The sequence below is a fragment of the Periplaneta americana genome, chromosome 1 (genome assembly GCF_040183065.1).
Source record: "Periplaneta americana isolate PAMFEO1 chromosome 1, P.americana_PAMFEO1_priV1, whole genome shotgun sequence".
Classification (NCBI taxonomy): Eukaryota; Metazoa; Arthropoda; class Insecta; order Blattodea; family Blattidae; genus Periplaneta; species Periplaneta americana.
Genome location: NC_091117.1, coordinates 208,130,179 through 208,158,178, shown reverse-complemented (window position 1 = coordinate 208,158,178; position 28,000 = coordinate 208,130,179). Strand labels below are relative to the sequence as shown.

Here is a 28,000-nt window from a genome sequence, read left to right as displayed (position 1 = left end):
TTCTCAAATGCTATTCAATTCAAGATTTTCGCGGTGGTTGCCTTGTGGTATGTCTGATTGTTTCAACCGTGTGGTGATATTAGAAGTCTCCAGAGTATGGGAACTATATGGTATACTTATCTGGAAACGGACATGATATAAAATCTAGACCACAGAAGGCACGAGTATATCCATTTTCATCAGTGGACCGCCGAGATAGAGCAAAAATTGTGATTAGAAAAGTTGTTGTTTTCTAACGCCAGGCGTTTGACAATAAAGTTATTTGACCTCTTGCACTCCAATATTTTTCAAAGATATTATCATGGTCAGCCACTGAAGCACAGATTTTGAGGTGTTCCGAATCCATTTCTTGGTTTGAGTTGCACAATGGACAGTTAGGGGACTGATATATTCCAATTCTATGCGGGTGTGTGGCCAAACAATCATGGCCTGTTGCCAATCTAAATGCAGCTACAGACGATTTTCATGGTAAATCGGGAATTAACTGTGGATTTTGATGCAGAGAGTTCCATTTTTTCCCTTGGGATTGTGTTATCAAATTTTGTTTGTTGAAGACTAAGTATGTAGATTTAATAAATCTTTTCACAGAGTAATACGTAGATTTAGTAACAGGTCTGTAAGTAGCAGTGCTGCCCTTCTTTGCTAAAGCATCCGCATTCTCGTTTCCCAGGATTCCACAATGGGATGGTATCCATTGGAATACAATTCTTTTATTGAGTGATATTAATTGAGAGAGCATTTTAGTTATTTCTGCTGTTTGAGATGAAGGTGTGTGTTTAGAGACTATTGATAGAATAGCTGCTTTGGAGTCTGACAATATAACTACATTTTTAAATTTATTGATGTGGCATAGAAGATTCCTGAGACTTTCACTTATTGCAATGATTTCTCCATCAAAACTTGTTGTTCCATATCCAAGAGATCTATAAAGTGAGAAGAGACAGCATGTAACACCTGCACTGGTACCTTGTTCTCTGGAGATCAAGGATCCGTCGGTGTATAAATGAAGCCAGTTTTGTGGAGGGTACCTAATATTAATTGTCTCTAAAGACAATTGTTTCAGTATTTCAGTGTTTACTTCTGATTTCAGTATTTCTTCTGTTAAATTTAGATTATATTCTATATTTAATAGAGTTAAAGGGTTTGGTTTAATTTGTAAGTTTTCTTTTAAATTCGGGATATTGATTTTCTGTTTTAATTCTTGAACAATGGATATGAAACTTTTTTGAGTTTTCAATCTACAGAGAGGACTGTATGAATGCCAATTGTTTCCTGGTAATCTGATAAGTTTTTCATATTGAATCAGTGCTTTTTCTTCTATTGTCATTTTGATGCTGTTAATATTAGTGAGGAATCTTTATTTCTGAATATAAAATTACTTTATCAATCAAAATTCAAAGAGTTGTTCCTACTTACCCATGCCGTGTTTCCCCACCCACTGACGATGCAGTGCAATCCAACTGGCGCTGTATTATTAATCATGGTAATCGAGCTTAGGTATTCATCATCTAGAGGCAGCTTCCTTCGTAACTGTGGAGAGAGAATCCGTTATTTATTGATATCATTTCTTTTCCTGGAAGCATGTGTGCTATGTGATGGTACCGGCCACTAAATAAGAAATCAGTTATGAAAATATTAGGCCTATTTAAATCGTTATTAATAATTTCTAGACTCTGAAACATTGTACTCGAATGCCGGCGTTAGAATTTAGCCGCGTTGAGTTGTGAGGTACTGTCATCCTCTGAGGAGTTTAGTGCTGAGAGGAATGCGGTTCCGACTAGTCTAGCGTGGTACTGGAGTGGGAGGGAACAGTGACAGCGGCAGTCTGGAAGGAAGTACAATCATACTGAAAACATTCGCCCAATTTACGAGAGTAGTATGCCTATTAGTTTTCTAACGTATTTTTGGCGAGATAGAGATACAACCATTCGTACTTACGTGTTCAGAGAAGGAAAGTGTTGTAGAAAATTTTATTTATTTATTTATTATTTATTTATTCTGGTGAAGTTAAGGCCATCACACCACCAGAAATACAAATACAATAAAATAAATAAAAAGAAAAATCATAATACAACTACAATAATATAAATGAAAAGAATAATCATACTATAAAATTTAGTGATTAGTAGAATTGAATTAAATTTGTAATCAATTTAAATATACTGTGCTGCTGAACTCACTTGAGAAGTAAAACTACTTGATTTGTATTTTAAGATATCACCAACAAATGATTTTCGCATGACATTATAGGAATCAATTTTTCACGATACCAATCACACATATTCTAAAATTCCAATAGAATAAAACCAAAATCTTTTCCACAGCATGTTTCCTTAAAAATGACTTATAACGGTGAAATATTTAATATGAATAATTCATATAATATTAACATAGCTAACATCAGGGAGATGTTTGAGCAAACATTGCAACAATATATTTAATATATTAATAACAAAACCATATAGGCCTAGATAAACAATATGCATATGAAATATTCACACACTACTACAAACTGAAGACTGCATATTTTTGGACGATTAATACTTCCCACTACGCTCGGCTCGGCTTGGCTGTAGCAACAAAAGAATCTACGTGCAACCCCCCGCACCGATGGCAAGAATACCTCAGGTCCAGCGCTAAACTCGTCGGAGGAAGACAGTAGTACAGATTGTTATATTGAACGGGAAGAACGAACCCTAGCGCTACATCCATAAGAACTTTTACACTGACCTCCAATTAAGTGCATTGGCGCATTCAAACCCTACACCAGCTGACTACGCTAAGGTTTGCAGGCAACCCCGCTGCTCTCTACACCAACATTCTATGTGTCTCATCGGCTGACAATCAGGGAATACTATGCAGTGATAAATGGAAAGGAGGTCGACGGAAGGGTGTTGATGGCCAACGTGGAGCAACGGGAGAACACAGAGGAAAATCCCGCAAGTACGATCTTGTCCGCCATAAATGTCAATGAAAAATTCCAGACCTGATAGGGACTGGAGTCCGAACCACTTGTGTAACAGATCTATCAGCCACAGCAGACATATTTGTATAAATTAAACCAGGCATGCCCACCACCTTACACCATGGGACACGGTAGGTTTGCTCCGTGCCCGGGATGAGGGGTGTGTGTACAGATGGAGGAGGGTAAAGCCGGTGCCGCACAGGCTATGATTTCTTCCAGCGTACGAGACAGTAACAACCGTGGCGCATCCATCATAAGTGAACTAAGTTAGAATGTGGAGAAACAGGACACCATGTTAAGGGGAGAGGATGGTATTTTTTAAAACTTTTTTCCTATTTGGTGTGAAATATTAATTTTTTGTATGTAGAGAGCTCATAACTGTGGCAACTCAACCAAATAAAAATATTTTGAAAAAAAAAAAATTATTTGGGGGCCCAAATTTGAAAAAAAAATTATACTCAATGCAGAATTGTACTAAACCGATACTATAGGCTATCTAAACCATTTTTAAAGATAGATTCAAACAGTTATTTGCAATGTATTTGCAAAAGCATGTTCTACAAACTGTCTGTAACAGAATTTTGATATGGGACCCTACGTTTGTAAAATAAACAATTAAAATTTAATAACAATTTTCTGATTTCCTTTCTTACAAACAAACGGACGTATTTTTAAAATGAAATCAATTAACAAAATTCTGTTACAGAGAAATTTTTCCTAATAGTCTAAAGAATGTGTGTTCTAAATTTCATGCATGTATCTTTAACAGTTCAGAAATTATATCCATTTTTGTCTGGCAATGTAGCAAAAAAAAAAAAAAATGAAGTTACTGGGAAGCGATAAAAGCGGGCGTGTGATTTAAAAATCCATAGCGCAGGAAGTTTAAAAGTGACGTCTCAACATCCGTTAAGGGTACAAATACCCACAAAATGTTATGCAATGCATTCCACACATATCAAAGGGTATTTTAAAGAAACATTTTTTTTAAATTTAATTTACCGGAAACAACAATAAAAGTGGGCGAGTGATTTAAAAATCCACAACGCAGGAAGTTTAAAAATGGCGACTCAACATCCGATAAGGGCACAAATACCCATAAAATGTTATGCAATGCATTCCACACATATCAAAGGGTATTTTAAAGAAACATTTTTTTTAAATTTAATTTACCGGAAACAACAATAAAAGTGGGCGAGTGATTTAAAAATCCACAACGCAGGAAGTTTAAAAATGGCGACTCAACATCCGATAAGGGCACAAATACCCATAAAATGTTATGCTATGCATTCCACACATATCACAGAGTATTTTAAAGATTTTTTTTTTTAATTTACTCATATTTCACCAAAAATACCATCCTCTCCCCTTAATACAATCAGGATACAATCATTATTATATAATTTATACCACTTAATTATAATTATTCATTTCTAAACACATGCTTTATGTACATTATAAGCCACCGGTGTAGCTCAATCGGGTAAAGCGCTTGCCTGCCGATCCAAAGTTGCGCTCGGGCGCGGGTTCGATTACCGCTTGGGCTAGTTGGGTTTTTTCCGAGGTTTTCCCCAACAAGGCAAATGTCAGGTAATCTATGGCGAATCCTCGGCCTCATCTCGCCAAATACCATCTCGCTATCACCAATTTCATCGACGCTAAATAAGTCATCGTTGATACAGCGTCGTTAAATAACCAAGTAAAAAAAAAAGTGTACAGTATAATATATGAAATAAACTACTCTTCTTTTTAAACTTCCGAATTGCTAATATGGTAAATTAGTCTTACAGCGGGGTCAAACCCTTTTGAACGACCCTATGCTAAGTAATGGAAACTGAGAAACAGCAAATACATTTAAGAAGTTAGTGCATGCTATCGGAAAATAATGTACTAATTATTATTTTCCGTACTAAGCGTATTGTGAATTTGTATAATATTTTGCTCACATATTTAACGATTTGAGGACTACACGGTAAGAAGGATGAATAAGCATATGAGCACATGATGTTCCTTGTGCCTTTCTTACGCGGAGGAAGGAGCGGCAACCAAGGAGTTGTCCCTCCTACTCATAGTAACCCGCAACAGAGAGTTCGCAATGCATTAGTACTTTGTTTTGATGCAGTCATAGTGTCTATGTTATTTAATGCAAACAATTTACGATAAGCTATTAATTAACTTAATGACTATTAGAGTACGGTAATATAATATGTAGGAGAAGAGAATGAATGATTGGGTTAAAGAAGAAAACCAAATAAATTGTTATGATAATATAGCCTAATATGTATTTAAATCAAGCCTTTAATGAGCATAAATCCTAAAGCAGTGATGTCAAAGCAAGCGCATTTTTCTGACCTTGAAGTCGTGCGCGGGCAGCAAGCGCTAAGTATGGAAAGAGGAAGGATTGTGTATATGAATAAGCAACCTGCTGGATTAAGAAAACAGTGGTGCACAAACTTCAAACGGAACGTGAAATTTTATGTCGTTATTTTTATTTGGCTTCTTTCTGTTTAATGTTATCTATATTGTCTGTAAAACAAAAGTACTAACACTGATTTCTTAATATTGCACTTGTGTTTTAAATCTTAATAACATAATAGAGAGTTAAGAAGGAATATTCACTTAAATTCCATAGTAGTATAATATTATACTGTATTAAGTGGATGAAACACATCATTCATAAAGAAAGTGATACTCCAAAGAAAGAGATTGAGTATGACATGATAAGTTGGAATTTATATTGATGGTATCTTTAGCCTTACAAAAGTAATCAATAAACTAATCAAAACAATATTACAGTGCAAAGCAAAGTTACCTAGGTACCGTATCTGTTTTAAGTGTAACTAATATTACATAACAAAACTCTTATCGCATTATGCTTTTAAGGTGATATTGGTGAGCAACTTCCTATCATCAGAATATTAAATTATTTTCTCGAAATGTGCAGAAGCTATAGAGCTGACATTTTTACAACACATGGGCACGTATCTTTTGCTTATGATGTAACAGTAGTTGCTTTGTTAATTCATTTCCTTACAAACAATTTCCATGCGAATATTTTCAAAATTTTCAATACACTATCTTCAGTAATACGTGTATACGGTATATTAGATTTACGAAAACATTCTGTAAGGCTACTAAATAAATAGGCACATACCTGAAAATTTCACTTTTCTACACGAAAAGTTGAGAAAATATTTCTCTTGAATAAAAAAATCAAACTTGTGAAAAATGAGCATTAAAATTAAAACTTACATTCTTATAATGCACTTATACTTCTCAGGCAAATCTCAAAATTAACATGGATACAGTTTTAATAAGTTCTCTTCCCTTTATCTATTGAATCAGTGCTGGCCATCCCTGAATATAGCTCGACCAAGCGGCATATACCACCTCTTTCGTCTGTCTCTTTTCTTTCCGCTGTAAAGCGCTCAGGCTCTCCTGGGCTCTAAAGCGCGCGCCTGCTCCTGTGGGCATCAATTGACATGCCTGTCCTAAAGGGAAAAATATTAATATGCTCTGGGTGCTTTGATACATTTAATGCATAATGTAATAAAGAGTCATAAAAAAAATAAATTCACATATAAAAACAAAAGTACATTGGCTGTTGAAATGATAGGCTTACTTTCCCTTATGAGGGATCTTCTGAAATATTCCTTTGCAGCATACATTATAGGAAATATTATTATAAGGAAAAGGTGTTAAAACCTAACGACATGGAAGAAATACCAGTGTAGTTGAAAGCATTCATTCCCTTGCATGGGGTCTCTTACAAGCTCGTTCTGCTACTACAGAACTCTCTCAAGTCTACAGGTATGCCACCTAAAGATCAACGAGGAAAACATCATAATCATCACGATAAAAAAATCTGATGATGTCTTCGAAAGTGTGCTCAATCACATTAAATCATTCAAGGGAAGGAAAAGCCATTATGGTCAGTCAAAAACTAATCGAATATAACTTCCCAACAATCTCAACATTAAAAAAATGTGTTTTATGATTACTAAACAAAGACTTTGAATACCGTACCAGATTTAACATATCATTTGGATATCCACGCCGTGACATTTGCAATACTCGCATATGTGACAAGTTTCGGGGTGATCACAAAGTTTATGAAAATAAACTCTCTGATAACATTGTGTCTTTTCTTCCTGTACGTGAACCTATACTATACACTCGTATCTCGTAGAATGACTCTACTCGCTTTGTTTCTGTGTTTACGTACAGGCTAGGTCCGGTCTGTCTTCTAAGCTTCATACAACAACGGCATATGACGCTGAATGTTCCTGCAACTGTATTCATCCTTTTTGCCATGTACAGTGCATTTGGATTTCGCCAAATTATTATTAAATTATTAATATTATTTACAATTCTATTTAAGACAGTAATATTAAGTTAATTACGAAGATTAGCCTATGCCACTTCGAGTGTGCGATGATGAACACTTTTTCGAAGTCGATCTTCGATAGACTATTGAAAATGACGTGTATGTTTCTAGAATGAAACTGTCTAGCTTATTTATAATTCGATTAATTTTAAAGCAGAAAAAGCTCTGTCACACCTATACTGGGTATCAAATAATAATACGTACGAGCTATTCCATCTCAAATCGACCGAAATATAGAGAAAATTGACCTTACAATTTCTAAATACAATAAAACTTTTTTTGTACGTAGAGAACTGTGATACAATGCTTTGTGCAAAGTTTGAGGCATCAGAACTTCATAGTGTTTAAATTAAAAATATTTAAATTTATCGTATTTTCATAAAATTAGCAACTTTAAACTGTTGTGGCTCCGAAACCCTTTCACCCAATGATCAAAATCATGGTTTATTTTGATGCTCAGAAATTAAACTTTATATTGACATACAAACAGATTTTCTTACTTTTTATGGAAATGGAGAAATTTAGATTTTTCCTCATTAAGACGCCTTTGGCTAGGAAAACATATTTTAAAAATATATAGTTAGATTCCGAATTGAAAGTACAAATAAACGTATTTTTTACTGATGGTATGTTGATAAGAAAGTATTGAAAATATCAAATAAAGAAAATAAATAGTACGCGCGTGAACTAACCAGCTGACTGTGAGACGGGAGCTTAGCCGAGACAAGCAAGGCCAGGAGACAAACACGTGATGTGTCGTCTAGCAGTCATGGCTGTGCTAGCTTTATCACAGGTTTTCATAAACACAGGCGTAAAATGACGCCCAACGCTCGCTTATCTTCAGCTCTCGGCCAGTGCGTGCAGTACTGCGCCGTTCAAGTCTAGGCGTGTGAAAATAATCTATTGAATACCCTCGAAACTTACTGCCGTACCACTAAGCAAACAATGCCGAATCCCTCTTAATAATGCAAGGTTTTTTCTCAATATTTTTTTACATTTTTACAAATGGCCAAAAAGCCTAAAAGCAATTAAAATCAGATTATCTGTCTCTCTGTGTACAATAAAAGCAAGGATTACTTCTTAACATAACCTACCAAATGTCAGCTTCAAAATAAGCTCTCGTTCAATGTCCTGCAATAAATGGTTCCAGAGTTCTGAGCGCTGAAAGAGGCTTGTTTTTATAAAATACGCTAAATTTGTCGCTCAATAATACGAAAACCGTTTGACTTTCGATAGTATATTTTTGAAAATGCATTCCCCTCAGTACCTTGTATAAGTAGGGAAAAAAATTGAGTATAAAAAATGCGATGTTTTTTACTGTTCGATTTCATATGGAATAGCCCGTACATATTAGACCTACGAGTGAATTGTAAGTTTTCGTAGGAGAAAGGCTTATGATGGATAAGTGAGAGAAACATTATGAAGAAATCGACTTTTCGTTATGTTTTGATACATAATTGTTCGACTATGAGTTTGTTTCATGCATGCCCTATTATGACTGAATTTAAGCATTGTTTTTATAACTCTTTCCCTTCTACTGTCTATGCCGCTCATCTATTAACAAGATAAGAGAAGCGGCGACAATATTATTATTATTATTATTATTATTATTATTATTATTATTATTATTATTATTATATGTGTTTTCCCATTTTTATTATCTGAAATTAATTCTTATTATTAATTCTGTATCCGTAATACCAAATTAACGTATTTAAAATACTAACTTAAATTTTTATATGATAACCAGGCTTAGGATCCGAGGCAACTTAAGAATGAAGTGAAGTTAACAGTGTAACGAAGTAGCCTACAGATGGAGTAAGGCGGCGCGTTGAGTTTTGTTTACCTGTGCCGGTTCGTGATCAGAGGTGCAGTATCCTTCCGTCTCTCCCTACGAAACGAACTCAGGCCATCACAGTGTTTTTACAGTTCATAGTGAACAGTTTTTTCGAACTAGTTGCAAGTATGTACATGGTTGTTCATTGTAACGCTAACGCCTTTAACGGACATAAAAACTTGTGAGGTATGTACCTACTTCATTTTCCACCGTCACTAGATTGTATTATTAACAGTAGAATATAACGCAGCACATTCACGTCGTTTTTTACATTCACAGTAAGTCTGTATACTACTGTATATTCAAGAAACTCTGCAGTCAAGCTGTGCCTACTTTGGTTGCTAAAGTGTCCCGGATCCTAAGTCTGAGAGTATTTCAGATATGAGAACTGGGTAAAAAGGTGCATAAATAAAAAGTAATAGATGAAAAACGTAGAACTCACCTAAATTTTAATGGTAAAAACTTGGTGCCTTGAAAATATAACGTAACAGTCCCAAACAAATATATGAGTAACATATACATGTATAATTGTTTGTATGCTTCTGAAGTCTGACTAGTGTAATATGCAGCTAATCGGCGATGTATGCAATGGAGGGGGAAAGGAACTGGCCATCCTACCACATTATCTCCTGCCTAGTTGCCTCATGAGTCATTCCTTATTGGTATTACTTACGGGGTTCAGACCTGTCTTCGGACAGTTGACTAAACAACATCATATACATGTCATGACTCGTGAGTTTGACTGAATATGAATTTTATTGTAGCCTACAGTTCTTTTTATGCCTTCAAAAATTATTTTATGGATTTGTCTCTCTTTATTCCAAAAGTAGGAAGGGCCAGACTGACGTTCACCTAATTTCATACGTATAACCAAATACTCTACAATGATCATTGAAGAATATTTGGTATAACTTATCAGCCGGTTATTGAAACTGCAATACTGCACAAAATCAACTCATTGAAACACGTCGTCTAGTGAAAAATGAAGTCAATAATAATAATAATAATAATAATAATAATAATGATAATAATAATAGCCTAATAAAGATAATAATAATAATAATAATAATAATAATAAAGATAATAACAATACTAATAACAATAATAACAATAATATCTGCAACTTATTCTTGAGCATATCAATAATAGCAACAAGTTCCTGGTTAATAGGCCTAACAATAATAATAATAATAATAATAATAATAATAATAATAATAATAATAATAATCTGCAATTTATTCTTGATCATATCAATAATAGCTACAAGTTTCTGATTAATAATAATAATAATAATAATAATAATAATGATAATAATAATGATAATAATAATAATAGCCTAATAAAGATAATAATAATAATAATAAAGATAATAACAATACTAATAACAATAATAACAATAATATCTGCAACTTATTCTTGAGCATATCAATAATAGCAACAAGTTCCTGGTTAATAGGTCTAACAATAATAATAATAATAATAATAATAATAATGATAATAATAGCCTAATAAAGATAATAATAATAATAATAAAGATAATAACAATACTAATAACAATAATAACAATAATATCTGCAACTTATTCTTGAGCATATCAATAATAGCTACAAGTTTCTGATTAATAATAATAATAATAATAATAATAATAATAATAATAATGATGATAATAATAATAATAATGATAATAATAATAATAACAACAATATCTGCAACTTATTCTTGAACATATCAATAATAGCTACAAGTTTCTGATTAATAATAATAATAATAATAATAATAATAATGATAATAATAATAATAATAACAACAATATCTGCAACTTATTCTTGAACATATCAATAATAGCTACAAGTTTCTGGTTAACAATAATAATAATAATAATAATAATAATAATAATAATAATAATAACAACAATATCTGCAACTTATTCTTGATCATATCAATAATAGCTACAAGTTTCTGATTAATAATAATAATAATAATAATAATAATAATAATAATAATAATAATAATAACAACAATATCTGCAACTTATTCTTGAACATATCAATAATAGCTACAAGTTGCTGGTTAACAATAATAATAATAATAATAATAATAATAATAATAATAATAATAATAATATAATGAAAATGAAAATATTTTAAACATTAGTATCAACGAGCACCAAGTGTGCCAGTCACATTAAACTAAATTTCTTGGCTTAATATTTGACGAACATTTGAATTGGAAATTACATTGTTCACACCTAATTCAGCAACAGTATTCAGAATAATAATAATAATAATAATAATAATAATAATAATAATAATAATAATAATAATAATAATAATAATATCTACAATTTATTCTTGAGCATATCAATAATAGCTACACGTTCCTGGTTTTCATATTTATCATATTCTGCGCTACGGAATGAAGAGTAATATCTTTGAAAATTAAATTTCGTGAGTTTATGCCTTTTCTTTTCCACAAACTGAACGATAGGCCACACCATCACACTTGACAAATATATTTGTTCCTATTGGACATTAGTAGGCGATGATGTCCGTTTTAAAGAACACGCAGTTTGTGGCATTTTGTGTACGTATATCTACTGTTTGTATGTTCGGACTAGACTAGTTTTAACTGTTGTTAGATGTGTAGGGCTACCAGTCGGACACTTCTACTCCAGCTTCAACTCCGAGAGTAGGTCTACACTGAGCGGTAACTTGTTATTTGCCCTGCATTTCACTTTTTGGACTTGGCTGGATTAGATTTTAGGAAACCATACAAATCTTATTTGTTGTGGATGAGCTTTGCTTACCTTCAGAAGAGCTATGTCATAGCCGCTGGTGACTGTGACATATTTATTATAAATAACTACTTTGGACACCTTCCTCTTGACTGTTGGTCGTTTCCACGATCTTATGGTAGAACTAGCGCCTACGGTAATATCCGATGGGCGTCTGATTCTGTAAAATTAGTGATTATGCTTAAAAAGTATTAAATAACTGCTTGTTTCTTCTTCAAAATGTAAATACAGAGTTCCTACAAAAGACCTTTCCGATTTCGAACACATATGCCTACGTTCTATGAATCTGAGGTGCATGAAACTAGTACCAATGGAAAGAGAAACTCGAAAAGTTTAATTCCTTACCTTAAAGATGTTCAATGTGTCCCTTTTGGTAACATTGCACACATCAAGCCTATAGTTAAGTTTCACGTAAGTACGCGGATTTACCGACCCCCAGATTCTGAGGTTATGTCTGTTCACCTTACCAGAAAGATGAAAGTGGCTTCGTCAGAAAACACCACGGAACGAATAAATTCATCATCGTTTTCAGTTAAAGTCTGCATACTTATGCAGAAATTTCTTCGTAGAACTTTGGCCTCTGGTTTTAGGGCTTGCAGCAACTGTAGTCGGTACGGATGAAATCGCAACCGATTTTCTGTCCTCTATAGCAGCCATTTCGCCTCAACAATGAACAAATTTGTTTATATGCGCTAATATGAGGCACTATTACCAACCAGGAAAACAATATTGCCACAACTAAACTTTTTGAGTATCTCTTTCCATTGATGCTATTTTTATGCACCTCAGATTTCTAGAACATAAATTACATGCGTTCGAAACCGGAAAGGTCTTTTGTAGGAGCCCTGGACGAAACTGTTTGTTTTTTTTGTTTTAAGTGAAATTAGTTCGAACTTCAAAACATATGGTGCATATGAATTTGTAATAAATTGTCCCATAAGATAAAGCAGGGCATGTAGCACGTATGGGCGAATCCAGAAATGCATATAGAGTGTTAGTTGGGAGGCTGGAGGGAAAAAGACCTTTGGGGAGGCCGAGACGTAGAAGATGGAAGGGTAATATTAAAATGGATTTGAGGGAGGTGGGATACGATGATAGAGACTGGATTAATCTTGCTCAGGATAGGGACCAATGGCGGGCTTATGTGAGGGCGGCAATGAACCTCCGGGTTCCTTGTAAGTAAGTAAGTAAGTAAGGATAAAGCCTATTACTTTGTATGGAATAATAATTTAAGAGAGCAGTGTATTATGATAATAAATTATTGAAAGAATTTTAGTTTTGTACTTTAAATAGGTCCTTTAAATGTGTAGAAATTTGATCCGAACAAATATGACATTTTAAAATTCCTTTGATAGACTACTTTTCCCCATAACAATCTTACTAAGCAGTAACACGAGCTGATGCCAGGAAGTCAAAAGGATAGCAATGGCAAAATAAACTTATAATGGAAAAAGGAGCATCTTCTGCGGAGCTCTGGAAAAAGAACTAAGGAAGAGACTAGTGACGTGCTTTATGTGGAGTATTGTATGGGACAGAAACATGGACATTACGACAAGTGAAGGGAAACGAATACAAGCATTTGAAATGTGGATATGGAGAAGAATGAAGCGTGTGAAGTGGACGTACAGAATAAGAAATGAAGCTGTGTTGGAAAGAGTGGACGAATAAAGAATGATGCTGAGAATGATCAGGAAGAGGAAAAGGAATTGGTTGAGTCACTGGCTGAGAAGAAACTGCCCACTGAAGGATACACTGGAAGGAATGGTGAACGGGAGAAAGTTCGGGGCAGAGGAAGATACAAGATGATAGACGACATTAAGATAAGTGGATCGTATGCGGAGACTAAGAGGAAGGCAGGAAATAGGAAAAATTGGAGAATGCTGGGTTTTCAGTGAAAGACCTGACCTTGGGCAGAAAATTATGAAAGAATGAATATTATTGTTATTTTATAACATTAAGTAAACTTTGAATATTAAGTAAGCAACACCTTCAGTCGTCCTACTATGCGTAATCTACCCTAATACTCTGGAAAAATTGAAAAAGTAATGTCTGGAAGCGTAACTTTAATTTCTTTAACCCTTTGCAGCCCAAATTAATTTTGTATGTTTTCCATATCATGGATCATAACAAAGCTTCGATCAAGTTTTTTCAACATTTTAACTCTGCACACAATTTCAAAACACAGATGGCACCTCTACTGCGTGTTCAGTTCAAAGTGTGTCATGGCTCGCTGTATGCCGTCATGAGGCTAGCCGATGAGCCTAGACAATTCAATCTTCCTACACTTCCGCAAAGGCGTATTACCTATGTGCCAGAGAAGTTGCCTGGCAAGTACGGCGTTCATTCTGAAGAGTACTTACCGATACGTACGGTATTGCCGGTAGTGGCAGGAATGTGAACTGTTTGGAAACACGTACTGAGGTGAGGTTTTTCTTTATGGGGAGAGGGTTAAGACGATTACTTACGTATTTGTTGACATTAACTTCGACGGTCAACATGGACACGGAGCATTTGATTTGTGTTGTGGAATGTTGCCGTTACCGATGATAACAAATACCCTGCGTACGATTTGCCCGCGCAAAATAAAGTTCGAAAGAGGTTATGGTGGCATACAGACCGTACAGACCGCCATCTGTTGCTACGACGTTCAAGTTATACCGTACACGTTCTCAAGTTCAGATTGAACGCCTTGAATAATAGGCAACTTCTCTGACATGAAAGTTGAAACTCTCTTCAAATCGCTGACTCACAACAGTGACGTCATGACACAATTTGAAATGAACACCCAGTATGTATACTCAAGAGGTGGTTCCTTGGTGGAATATCCGTGCCATAAAATTTAGAAAGAAAGAAAACGGTGGTTCTCCTGAACAACCACTATGCTCCAAAGGGTTAAGGGGGAGGTCACCATTGGCTTGGAAAAATTTAGTGAAAATAATTTTTCTATATCTCAACTACTATAAAAGCTAAATGAACAAAACTTTTCATGCTTAATATACATACATTACACTTTATAAAACACTGTTCAGAATATTGAAATAGCTAACAATTATCTGTAAAAATAATACCAAATTTGTATCTACAGTATATATTTTTTAAACCGTAAAGCGTTTACATAATATTTATTTTAGTAGGTTATTTTACGACGCTTTATCAACAGCTTAGGTTATTTAGCGTCTGAATGAGATGTAGGTGATAATGCCGGTGAAATGAGTCCGGGGTCCAGCACCGATAGTTACCCAGCATTTGCTCGTAATGGGTTGAGGGAAAACCCCGGAAAGAACCTCAACCAAGCAACTTTTTCCAACCGGAAATCGAACCCGGGCCACCTGGTTTCGCGGCCAGACGCGCTAACCGTTACTCCACAGGTGTGGACTTCACATAATAAAATCTACAATCAATGAAATAAGTGCATGGCTCTTTTATAGAAATATTCTAAAGGCCTACATCAACAACATAGTCTAGGATCTTTTAGCTACTCTTCAGGAAATATATTTTTCTTGTTAAAAATTTTAGAACATTTGAAGGGTTCAGAACCATAGTGGGCCAAGCGCCATTTACTAAAACCGTAGAAAACAAGGGTTAAAATGAAGTTATTACCATAATTCAATGGAAACATATAGCAAGTAATATAAAGTATACACATTCAAACTAAAATGATTTGTCAATCCAGCGTGGCTCAGTCGGTTAAGGCACTTGCCTGCCGGTCTGAAGTTGCGCTCGGGAGCGGGTTTGATCCCGGCTTGGGCTGATTACCTGGTTGGGTTTCTTCCGAGGTTTTCTTCAACCGTAAGGTGAATGTCAGGTAATCTTTGGCGAATACTCGGCCTCATCTCGCCAAATACTGTCTCGTTATCACCAAGCCCTTCGACGCTAAATAACCTAGTAGTTGATACAGCGTCGTTAAACAACCAAGTAAAAAAAAAAGTATGTCAGTCTTCATTAAACTATGGTATTCACTTAAATTTAACCCTTGCTTTCTTCGTTTTTAATAAATGGCGCTTGGCCCACTATGGCTCTGAACCCTTCATTTTATATTGAAGGTAGGCCTGCATTGGATAACTTTATTATTTTTTTTCAGTCACCGACAAAACAGCAAATCTAACTTTAGGTGGGCTTGGATGTCCTCGCGCTGTACTCCATACATAGGCCTACCTACACTGTTGCGGGTTGCTTGAAGACTCTAGGGCCCAATTGTATAAAACTCTCTGACTAAAGATCAATTTTGATCGAAGATCGGAAAGTGAACCGAGTTCAGACACTTCTTCTATTGTATAAAACTCTTCTGCGATCAAAATACCTAGGTTCAAATGCAATCTAAGTTCACGTGAAAAGGACTTGGCAACATCGCATAAACAGGTGAAGTATGTGATGCGCGGGCCATGTTGTACAGGTTTGTTCAGTATAGCCAATTTAGCGACTTTAACTCTTTTTCGAGACCACAATTTCTTTTAACTTTTATATTACTTAAATAGGGATTTAGCGACCATTTTAGCACCCCATAGTGACAAAATTTAATCTTTCTTTGTTGATAATAAGAAATCTAGCGACTTTCCAACTACTTTTTGGCGACTTTCCGCACACTCTGTTGGAGACACTGGTTTGTTTTGTGCATTGTAAATAATGGCGTACAATAAGAAGATTGACCGTTCTCCAAATTGTTATGTTATAGTGTTTGATACTGCTAAACATAATAAAGCTTTATAAAATGACAATTTTCGTTTAGTAATACAGTTAATTGAAAATTTATGAATGTTTCTATCATATTCATGAATAATTAATGGTTGTTATAAACATAATATAATTATAGGTTATGCTATTTGATACTGCTGAACACGATAAAGACTTTTTAAAATATAAGACTGTTTGTATAGGCTATTAAGGCAAGAAATTGATATGTACAGTATATAAATTTATCTACCATATATATTAATAATAATGGTTATTCTTTTTGCACAATCTGCCACTCGTATACTTCAAACAGAAAATAAATAACTGAACTTGGATCATCTAACTTAATCGGAGAAATTTCTTCAGTCAAAGTTGACTTTAGTTTAAGACAAATTAATCTCAGATTAGACTATATACAACACAAAATTCCAAGTTCAGCTAGAACGAGGATCAATTTAACCTCTGACCTAAGATTAAATGGTTTATACGATCGGCCCTAGGTGTTTAAGCTCAGGACTCTACTAATGACCCATTATAATAAAGTCGGGTTGAAATCAGTTCTCAGATATATGGATTCTGTTTCGTTTTCGGACAACCGTCAGATAATACTTACTTGACTACGCAGTGGGCGGCTGTCAAAACATATCCAGAAGAGATTATAGAACCTCCACACCGTAAGATTCCCTTCTTCGTTTTCATTGTAAGGAATACCTGAAATTGTAACACATTTAAACCATTAAATTCGAAAATAAATCATCAGCTTACGTATCTGCATTGAGAGATCTAAACCAGGTCGTAAATAAAATAGTACCAGGGCGCATCGAGTTTATTATTATTACTATTATTATTATTATTATTATTATTATTATTATTATTATTATTATCATTTTCTATCATTCATGCTCATCACCATTTGTTGTTTTGTTCTGTTCTGTATCGTGCTAAACAGTATGCCTAATTGGCCTTGTGCTGTTGTTTTGCACGTTAATATTCTAAATAAATAAATAAATAAATAAATAAATAAATAAATAAATAAATAAATAAATAAATAAATAAATAAATAAATAAATAAATAAATAAATAAATAAATAAATAAATAAATAAATAAATAAATAAATAAATAAATAAATAAATAAATAAATAAATAAATAAATAAATAAATAAATAAATAAATAAATAAATAAATAAATAAATAAATAAATAAATAAATAAATAAATAAATAAATAAATAAATAAATAAATAAATAAATAAATAAATAAATAAATAAATAAATAAATAAATAAATAAATAAATAAATAAATAAATAAATAAATAAATAAATAAATAAATAAATAAATAAATAAATAAATAAATAAATAAATAAATAAATAAATAAATAAATAAATAAATAAATAAATAAATAAATAAATAAATAAATAAATAAATAAATAAATAAATAAATAAATAAATAAATAAATAAATAAATAAATAAATAAATAAATAAATAAATAAATAAATAAATAAATAAATAAATAAATAAATAAATAAATAAATAAATAAATAAATAAATAAATAAATAAATAAATAAATAAATAAATAAATAAATAAATAAATAAATAAATAAATAAATAAATAAATAAATAAATAAATAAATAAATAAATAAATAAATAAATAAATAAATAAATAAATAAATAAATAAATAAATAAATAAATAAATAAATAAATAAATAAATAAATAAATAAATAAATAAATAAATAAATAAATAAATAAATAAATTATTACTATTATTATTATTATTTCTTATAGTAATTCTGCTGCTATTTATAGTAATCCATGTTTATAAAATACTAAGTTGTGTAAGATGCAAGTAAAGCAATTATTATTATACAGGGACATCATTTTGTTTTTACTAACATTTCTGATATTAATCTGACTATATCTTTGGATTAACGGCTGAGAACCGGAAATACTGTTTATTACCCCTTCCACGGGCGGAGTTTGATGATACTGGTGTAAAACACAAACAAATCACTTTACTAGGTATAAGAGGGAAGAAAATTAGTGCATCCATTTACGTTTCTAAACTTGGAAATATTACGTTTTTTAGTTTGATAACTTTCGTTAGGTTTTTATTTAATCAAAATACAATACAATATTAACAATACGTATTTTTACTTACGAAGTGAGCTATCCATGCGGACGTATTCATCATGCAGTGTATATTATACTTTCCTAGCTCTGGTTATTACGTGTATAGGAAAAATAATTGTTGTTTTTACTATGTAATTAAACCCCACATATGTCCATTTAGCTAAAATATTTTGGCGTATAAAGACTTTTTACACCCACTGTATTAGATTATACTTTAGTTTGAAAACAAATAGTCCACACCTGTGGAGTAACGATTAGAGCTTCTGACAGCGAAACCAGTCCAGGTGGTCCGAGTTTTCCCTCAACCCAATACGAGCAAATGCTGGGCAATTTTCGGTGCTGGATCCCGAAATCATTTCATCGGCATTATCACCTTCATTTCATTCAGAAGTTAAATAATTTGAGATGTTGATAAAATAACCCAATAAAAATTTGACAAATACAGTAACTCACTTACATATACAGGGACATCATTTTATTTTTACTATCATTTTTAATATTAACCTGGCTATACCTTTAGAGAACCGGAAACACCGTTTGCTACCTCCTTCCAAGACTGTAGTTCGATGATACTGGTGTAAAACACAAACAAATTACTTTACTAGGTATAGGAGGGTAGAAAAGTAGTTTCTTCCATTTACGTAAACTAGGAAATATCGCGATTTTGAGTTCGATAATTTTCATTAGGTTTTTGTTTAATAAAGATACAGTACTGCATTACTGATGAAGATGTGAGTTTTTGTAGATCGCACAACTCTTTACACTGTTCACGCGTGAAAACAGAGACAAAAAAAAAAGCTGTTGTCTCTCTGGAGTAGAGGATAGCATCGGTAACCTGTCACTTGGACCTTTCAAACAATACAGAGACAATATCTTTCAATTTAACACTTGAACTCACCCATTTCGAAGGGATGTTGTATGAGTCTAAATAGGAAAGTGTGAAATTCTCCATTCCTACAGTGCGTAAAAATTTAATTCGAGTGATGGATAGTATCATGGCTATTACTGCTAAGAACTGCTTTTGCACAATGGATTCCGCGAAACTCAAGTGAAATGTTCGTACACTCAAATCATCAAGTGCTACTTCAGTTCTGATGTTGGCTACAATGTTTTTCACATCACATGACTCACATGACAGCCATTTAAAATTGTCATAAGGTTATGAAACCTTTTAGTATTTTTTATGCTATAATGTATTACTGTTTTGCAATAGGCTAATTATGAACTGATCCGGGTAGCTCAGTTGGTAGAGCAGCTGGCTACAGACTGGAAGGTCCGGGGTTCGATCCCAGGTGGTGACAGGATTTTTTCTCGTTGCCAAACTTTCAGAACGGCCCCGAGGTTCACTCAGCCTCCTATAAAATTGAGTACCGGGTCTTTCCCGGGGGTAAAAGGCGGTCAGAGCGTGGTGCCGACCACACCACCTCATTCTAGTGCCGAGGTCATGGAAAGCATGGGGCTCTACCTCCATGCCCCCCAAGTGCCTTCATGGCATGTTACAGGGATACCTTTTTTTACCTTTTACAGTACTGCATTAAGAATAAGTATTTTTACTCTCGAACTGAGTTATCCATGCGAATGTATTCATTATGCAGTGTATATTATACTGTCTACAGCTACAGCACATTAGCGTACAATATAGAGAATGAAGTTAATTTGAAAAATAATCATAATATGGATATTTAAACACATTTTTTAAAATAGTGGCCGTTCATTTCGATACAGGCTTCAGTTCTAATGTGCATATTATCGCACTATAGACTATTGTACGTAATTCCATTTACCAGGTTCGTACTTCGTATCAGTAACTCATGTTGAAATAATTCTGTACCTACTGTATAAAAGAGACCTTACGTACTGTAAATTCAATCTTCACTTCTGCCCGATCCGAAAAGATAAAATTACTCAGACATGCTATCTACTGTCCGTCCAAGTGATTAACGTCGCAGCGTCGTAGAAAGGGAGGACATCACTTAACAGTTAATTACTTAACGAGGCCTTTATTTAAGTTATTTTAAACAATTGTATGGGTATAATACTACGCAGACGTCCAATTCCTAACAGAAATTAATGTTCCCAGAAAAGAGCTAAGACAGCCCAGCCACTAGCATTTACAGAGATGCGAATAGAAGCAGGTGGGGGAAACCGGGATGCGACGTAGGCAAATGGAAAATGATGCAATATTGAAAGCTCTTTCGTCACTGGAAAATGATGTCCCTGTACTTTAGTTTGAAAACAAATAGTTCACATCTGTGGAGTAACGATTAGAGCTTCTGACAGCGAAACCAGTCCAGGTGGTCCGAGTTTTTCTCAACCCAATACGAGCAAATGCTGGGCAACTTTCGGTGCTGGATCCCGAAATCATTTCACCGGCATTATCACCTTCATTTCATTCAGAAGTTAAATAACTTGAGATGTTGATAAAATAACCCAATAAAAACTTGACAACAAATAACTCACTCACATAGGCTATGTAACATGAACTGAAGACTCATACCTGGTACGGGATTTGGCCTCTTCTAGCTTCATGTCCGAGCATTATCTTAGCAAATGTTGAAAGGACAGTCGTATTCTTGTTTTCAGTTGTGCTCGTATCTTATCACATTTGAAGACAGCCGTTATTCGTAAGATAATCCATTTTGTATTTCACAGAAAAAAAAAATCGACAAGAAAACGAATTCATAAATAAGGATGACAGGTAACAGGTTGTCATATAATGGTACAGTATGTGAATAAGATTTCAAGAGAGTTAGGAGATAAGTGTAGACAAATTGAGAACTTAATCAATTGTAAAGCTTTCTTCTGATTGCTGGGTTTTCAACTATACAGGATGAACTGCAAGTAATGTCATTAATTTCAAGGGCTTATTCTTTGAGATATTTCAAACAAAAAAAGCATAATTTGAATAATTTGAATAATTTCAAGGGAAAAATTGTTCTGGGGCCGGGTATCGATCCCGGGACCTCTGGTTGAACGTACCAGCGCTCTGCCAACTGAGCTACCCGGGAACTCCACCCGACACCGTCTCAACTTTTCCCTTTATATCCACACAACTCGCGTGGGCTGACGAAGCGCCAGAGACCCACATCGAGTGCACACAATCTCTGTGTGACTTGGAATTGTGGTTTTCTGTTAACGTATATATTATGACGTATATATTATGCAAATCTAGTCTTTCAGGTAAAGCTCCCTGTAAAGCAGATTTGAATAATTTCAAGGGAAAATTATTCAAATCTGCTTTACAGGGAGCTTTACCTGAAAGACTAGATTTGCAAAAAAAGCATAATACAATTTTGATTGTTTTTTGCTTTTTTTTTAAGAGAAAAAAATGGTTTTATGTGAAACATTCCATAGCCTGTTTTGGAAAAGCCATTGATTTAATTCCCAATATGCTCAATCAATTTAAGGAATGATTGAAAGAATTTTAGTTTTGTACCTTAAACGCGTCCTTTAAATGTTCAGAAATTTGATCCGAAAAATGTAATATTTTAGAATTTAAATAATTGATTAAATGGTGATCTTACTCGTGTTAATTGTGTTAGCATGTGCAGCTTACAGCTGTTTCGGTGCTTCTTTACACCATCCTCAGAGCCTACTAGGTCGCGGCGTCATCTCGAACTTCGCTGCCTGTTGTGTGGGTGCGTTCGATTGTTGAAAAGTGTTGAAATGTGGTGTCAAATAGTGTGTGTGTTCTGAAATTGATCTTTGTGTTTGTACACAAACTCACATGCATTAGTTGCGACAGTTTCTACATTGGACAGACAGGCAGATCATTCCAAACTCGATACAAAGAACACATTAAAGCAATAACCAGAGGACACAATACATCTACATAATAACACATAACTAATGCTAACGAATATTCCTGTGTTTTGTTTCTCTGTGCGCCGGCGCTTAGTTCCACTTTCAAGCGCTAGAGGTTAGTGTAATCGAGCATACGCTAAGATAATAATCCAGTAACGCTTCGCTTCAAATAAATTCAAGTTAACAGCTTTTCCTTATTTCTCAGTGACAAACTAGTTGTAATAATAATTGTTTATATTTTATATATAATAAATTATATTATAAAATAATATAATACGTTACAAAATTATGTATCAAATTCGTTTAATGTTTGTATATAATATAATATAATATAGGTATATGGTTTTACTTCTCATAAGAGTTTTGTTTTTCCATTTTCACTGCTATCAAATCATTACATATTTTAATTGTTGTTGGGGTCAACGTCTCAACTCTCATTATAAAGGAACTCTAGAGTCTAGACATTACAGTTAATGACGGATTTATTATTTTATGGATCCAATTTATTTTATTTGAGTACATAATGTACCTAGATGTATTAATTATATGTCTTATATTTCCGCTGTGTCGACTGCTAGCTGGTGTGATGTCAGCGCCAACTCCAGGGAGAAAACAGAATCTCACGCTCTAGCTGGCTTGAAAGTCATTGAAATCAGTCCGGCTACATCAAAGGTACCGACGCGAAGTGTCCATACTTAATTACCTATACGCTGGTTCAACGGCTAAGACTTATCGTATGAAGAATAAGAAAATTATTTCGTTTGTTCCAAAATTGTAGGTCTTCGATGTTTGTTATTGGCTGCAAAAGAAATGCCGAGTCGAAGTCGCTATTGATTTGAAATATTATCGTGTTACGAGGACTTGGCCTAGGAAGCAATAGAAACAGAGAGACTGGCCTGAATTTTCTAAACAGTTTTTATTCCATGCAAAGGAGAAATGTGTAGTTAAATGTTTCAATTAGATTCAGTTTTCAGTTCTGTATCAGTATTTATAATAAAATAAATTGATACATTCTTTGTTAATGCAATATGAAGCGTAACTGGCCATATAATATATCGATTGTAACAATGACAGCTTCGATGGATAATAAGGAAGGCTGTGGAATACTATATAAATTGCAGTTTCACTATTTTCGTGTAGTATTCTTATGAATGTTGTAAAATAAAATTATATGAATAATTGAAAATCAATTCATATTAAATAATAACGTGACATGTTATAAAGATCGTGTTTACATGTTTAAAAAACGAATCTCAGGAAAATAGCTTTCCACCTCGCCATGTTTGTTGAAGTCCTCGGAAAACGATATAATTTCGGATCGGCAGTTCTTTTGCAGCCCAGTGTACATTCAAAGTATGTGAATTATTTCTATGATGTTTCATAAACAAAGCCGCAACTTTTGCATATATTTTTATGCTTTATCAAGCCAAATTTTTAAAATAAAAAATGCATTGTTAGCAGTAAGAAATGACTTCAACTATGTAATACATACCTGATCCTAAAATAAATATGGTCAGATAAATTATTAACACTCTTGCATTAGTTTTTGACATATGTTCACCTGAAAATAAAACAATTGTTTAGTTCACTGCTGTTTTATACAGACGCCACTTGAATAGTTTTTGTATTTGAAGATAAAATCTCCTTGAAGTTATAAAATTTTTTCACCTGTGACTAGTATAGGCCTATATACAAACCTGGGCGTTAATATCTCAATTGAGGTACTGTAGACTACTCTTTAAGCCCCCACTCCACATTCCCCTGCAGAGACAGTTATGTATCGGATCGATACGAGTAGACCTGAATGCAAGCATTTCTGAGTGATGGATTATAGAGGGACATCATTTTATTTTTACTAACATTTTTAATATTAACCTGGCTATATCTTTGGATTAAAGGTCTAGAACTGGAAACACCGCTTGCTCCCCCTTCCAAGACTGGAGTTCGATGATACTGGCGTAAATAAAAACAAATCACTTTACTAGGTATAGGAGGGAAGAAAAGTATTTGATCCATTTATGTAAACTAGGAAATATCGCAATTTTGAGTTTGATAGTTTTGATTAGGTTTTTGTTTATTCAAAATACAATACAGTATTAACAATAAGTGTTTTTACTCACGAACTGAGCTATCCATTCGGACGTATTCATTATGCAGTGTATATTGTACTGTTACAGCACATTAGCGTACAATATACAAAATGAAGTTAAAATTGAAAAATAATCATAATATTGATTTTTAAACACATTTTTTTAAATGGTGGCCGTTCATTTCGACACAGGCTTCAGTTCTTTTGTGCATATTATCGCACTATAGACTATTGTACCTAATCCCAATTACCAGTTTCGTCCTTCATACGAGTAACTCGTGTTGAAATAATTCTATACCTACTCTATAAAAGAGTACCTTACGTACTGTAAATTTAATCTTCACTTCTGCCCGATCCGAAAAGATAAAATTATTCAGAAACGCTATCTACTGTCCGTTCAAGTGGTTTTGTCGCAGGGTCGTAGAAAGGGGAGGGGAAATCACGTGATAGTTAATTACTTAACGAGGCCCTTTTATTTAAGTTATTTTAAACAGTTGTATAATATTACGTAGACGTCCAATTCCTAACAGAAATTAATGTTTTCGGAAAAGAGCTAAGACAGCCCAGCTACTAGACTTCACAGAGGGGCGAACAGAAGCAGGTGGGGGAAACCGGGATGCGACGTAGGCAAACGGACGACAGTACCTGTGCGAAAATGTGATTCAATATTGAAAGCTCTTTCGTCACTGGAAAACGCGAACATATTTCTGGAACGTACTATACTCACTAACTCAGTACTGCATACGCGGCCTCGGTTCTGTGTGGAGAACGGTTGGAAGTTTAGTAGTAGAGGGGGTGGGAGTGAAGTACATTAAAAAACTCTTGTACAATAAAAATTGAAGTAAAAATAAAATGATGTCCCTGTATAATGCATGCATAATAACTTTCGGCTCTCGCTGGTCGCCTGAAATCCACCACTGATGCACAGTACTTTATTATGTGTTCGTTTCTAAAGCTGAAAGAACATGGACGGGGTTCTCTCCTTTCCTTTTTCCTTCCCCTTTATGCCCTGGACTGGGTACGCCCATCTCTTCTAGATTATTTGTGAATTACTGCAAGTTTTTTTTGTGATTCTTCTTCTTATCACAGACGCAATGCTGCAAGTTGTTTTATTCGAGTGTTTTTTTTATTTCTTACACCAGTAAATGTCATATCATGTATTTAAACTATATTTTTTTCACGCAAATCAAGCTTTCAAGTATAACTCCCTATAAAGTTGATTTGAATAATTTCGAATGAAAAATTGTTCCGGGGCCGGGTATCGAACCCGGGACCTTTGGTTAAACGTACCAACGCTCTACCAACTGAGCTACCCGGGAACTCTACCCGACACCGATCCAATTTTTCCCTCTATATCCACAGACCTCAAAGTGGGCTGACAACCGTCAAGCAACCAACATTGAGTGCACATTCGATATCCCGCCCCGGAACAATTTTTCCACTTTGAGGTCTGTGGATATAGAGGGAAAAATTGGATCGGTGTCGAGTACAGTTCCCGGGTAGCTCAGTTGGTAGAGCGTTGGTACGTTAACCAAAGGTCCCGGGTTCGATACCCGCCACCGGAACAATTTCTCCTTCGAAATTATATTTATTTCCATTCGTTTACGAAGCTCTGTTGGACTAAAATAATATGTTGTATGAAATTGTAGGATAATATTATGTACTGTATATACGTAGTATTAATAATTTAATTTAATATATTATTATTATTATTATTATTATTATTATTATTATTATTATTATTATTATTATCATCATGAAAACTTATAGGCCTAGCCTATGTACACATAGCCTATATGTTTCAGAAACATGAACTGAGGTAACGATCCATAGTGTTTCTCCTTATAATATGTATTTACAGTCAAAGATATTTATAATTCAGCCATCTTTTCTGCAACTAGAAACAGTCGCTGTAGTGATGATTGTAGAGGAAATTTTTAACGCATTATTACTCTGTTAGGATAGTTGATGAAAGACCTAATACCGACATACGTAACAGAAATTAGTTGCTCTGTTCACGTTTGGTGTCTGTTGATCAAGTTCTAGTTTCTTACTGTGTGTGTACCACTGCGCATGCTCTATCAGTCCAAGTACCAATTTTATTAGGCCTATGTCTCGACCGTGTTATCTTATAAACTTGAACCGAATCCATATTATTAGGGCTAGGATTTTGATGAAATTGCATCTCTTTCCTAGTAAGCCAGAAACACAGCTGCTTTAGTATTTATATGTTATGTGATGAACTTTGACATTATTTGTTAGGGCATTTTTTTTTTGCATTTTTTGCCTGTTTCAACTCATAAGAGCATTTTTTGTTTTATTCGGTCATTTTTGAGGCGTTTTAATTTAATTTTGACCATAAAACCCCATTATTAATGTAAAATAATGTTTATTTCCTTTGATATATTCTCTACATATTTTGTCCATTAATACCCATTATTTTGTGTTTTATTTTAATCGTTTTTGTACACAAATATTGTCATTTTAACGTAGTATACCCCATGTAATGCATCAGTCCAACCACCCTTTCAATATAAACTCCTCTGTGCCTGCTAGTTCCGGATAAGAGTGGCCTTATGGTGGACTATATGGAACAACATCAGGTAAAATAATTAATTAAAGAGTACTACTAAGAAAAAAATGTAAAATTAAATAAACTTAAATGTTGATACTAGAATTTAATTTAATTACTAGTCTAAACCTCTTTTCCTAATAAGCCAATTATGTAAGACCAATTTTTAGGGCATTTTTAAGGGTATTTTTGAAAGATTTTTAGGTTATAAATGCATTGTTTTAAGACATTTTTTCATGATTTATAGGCCATCAAAATCCTAGCCCTACATATTATGCATTATTACATCCATATTGGTTTTATTAAGAAGATAAATATTTTGTTTTAAAAAGATCCTTTAAGGTTGTATTCCAATTAGCCTAGTAAATTCAGTTTCTGATTGTCTAGGCTTGAATTGTGAGTAGTCCAAACTAATTCTGAATCTAATGCTGATCCTAGATATTGCACAGGCTCACCCTGTGGTATCCTCTCTCCAGGAAATGTAATATCACTAGCATCAGTAATTCTTTCCCAGGTAATTTGAACAGTTTTGGGTACCTTAGGATACATTTGATCTCACCAAATTATACACTATTTCTCCTAGTAGTTGTTTTATTGCTGTATTGTCCAAAAATATTCGCTAGCAACAGACAATTGGTCTGCAAATTTTACTAATTTTTAATTCGGAAGTACCGTAAACTGGGGTTACTTTGAACACAGAGGAAACTTTGACCATTTTTTCAGAAAATCATATTTAGGTTTCTACATGCTA

General features: G+C 33.8%; 1 protein-coding gene across 1 annotated transcript; it reads right to left on the bottom strand.

Moving 5' to 3' along the window:
• Positions 1-3: 3 nt before the first annotated feature.
• On the bottom strand, positions 4-27,798 carry LOC138695810 (chymotrypsinogen A-like). The gene is made up of 7 exons (XM_069820086.1): positions 27,705-27,798; positions 24,081-24,149; positions 21,282-21,379; positions 17,265-17,362; positions 11,993-12,140; positions 1,417-1,530; positions 4-120 (listed from the first exon to the last, which is right to left on the bottom strand). The coding sequence occupies exons 1-7, from the start codon at positions 27,796-27,798 to the stop codon at positions 4-6; spliced, it is 738 nt and encodes a 245-aa protein (XP_069676187.1).
• Positions 27,799-28,000: the final 202 nt, after the last annotated feature.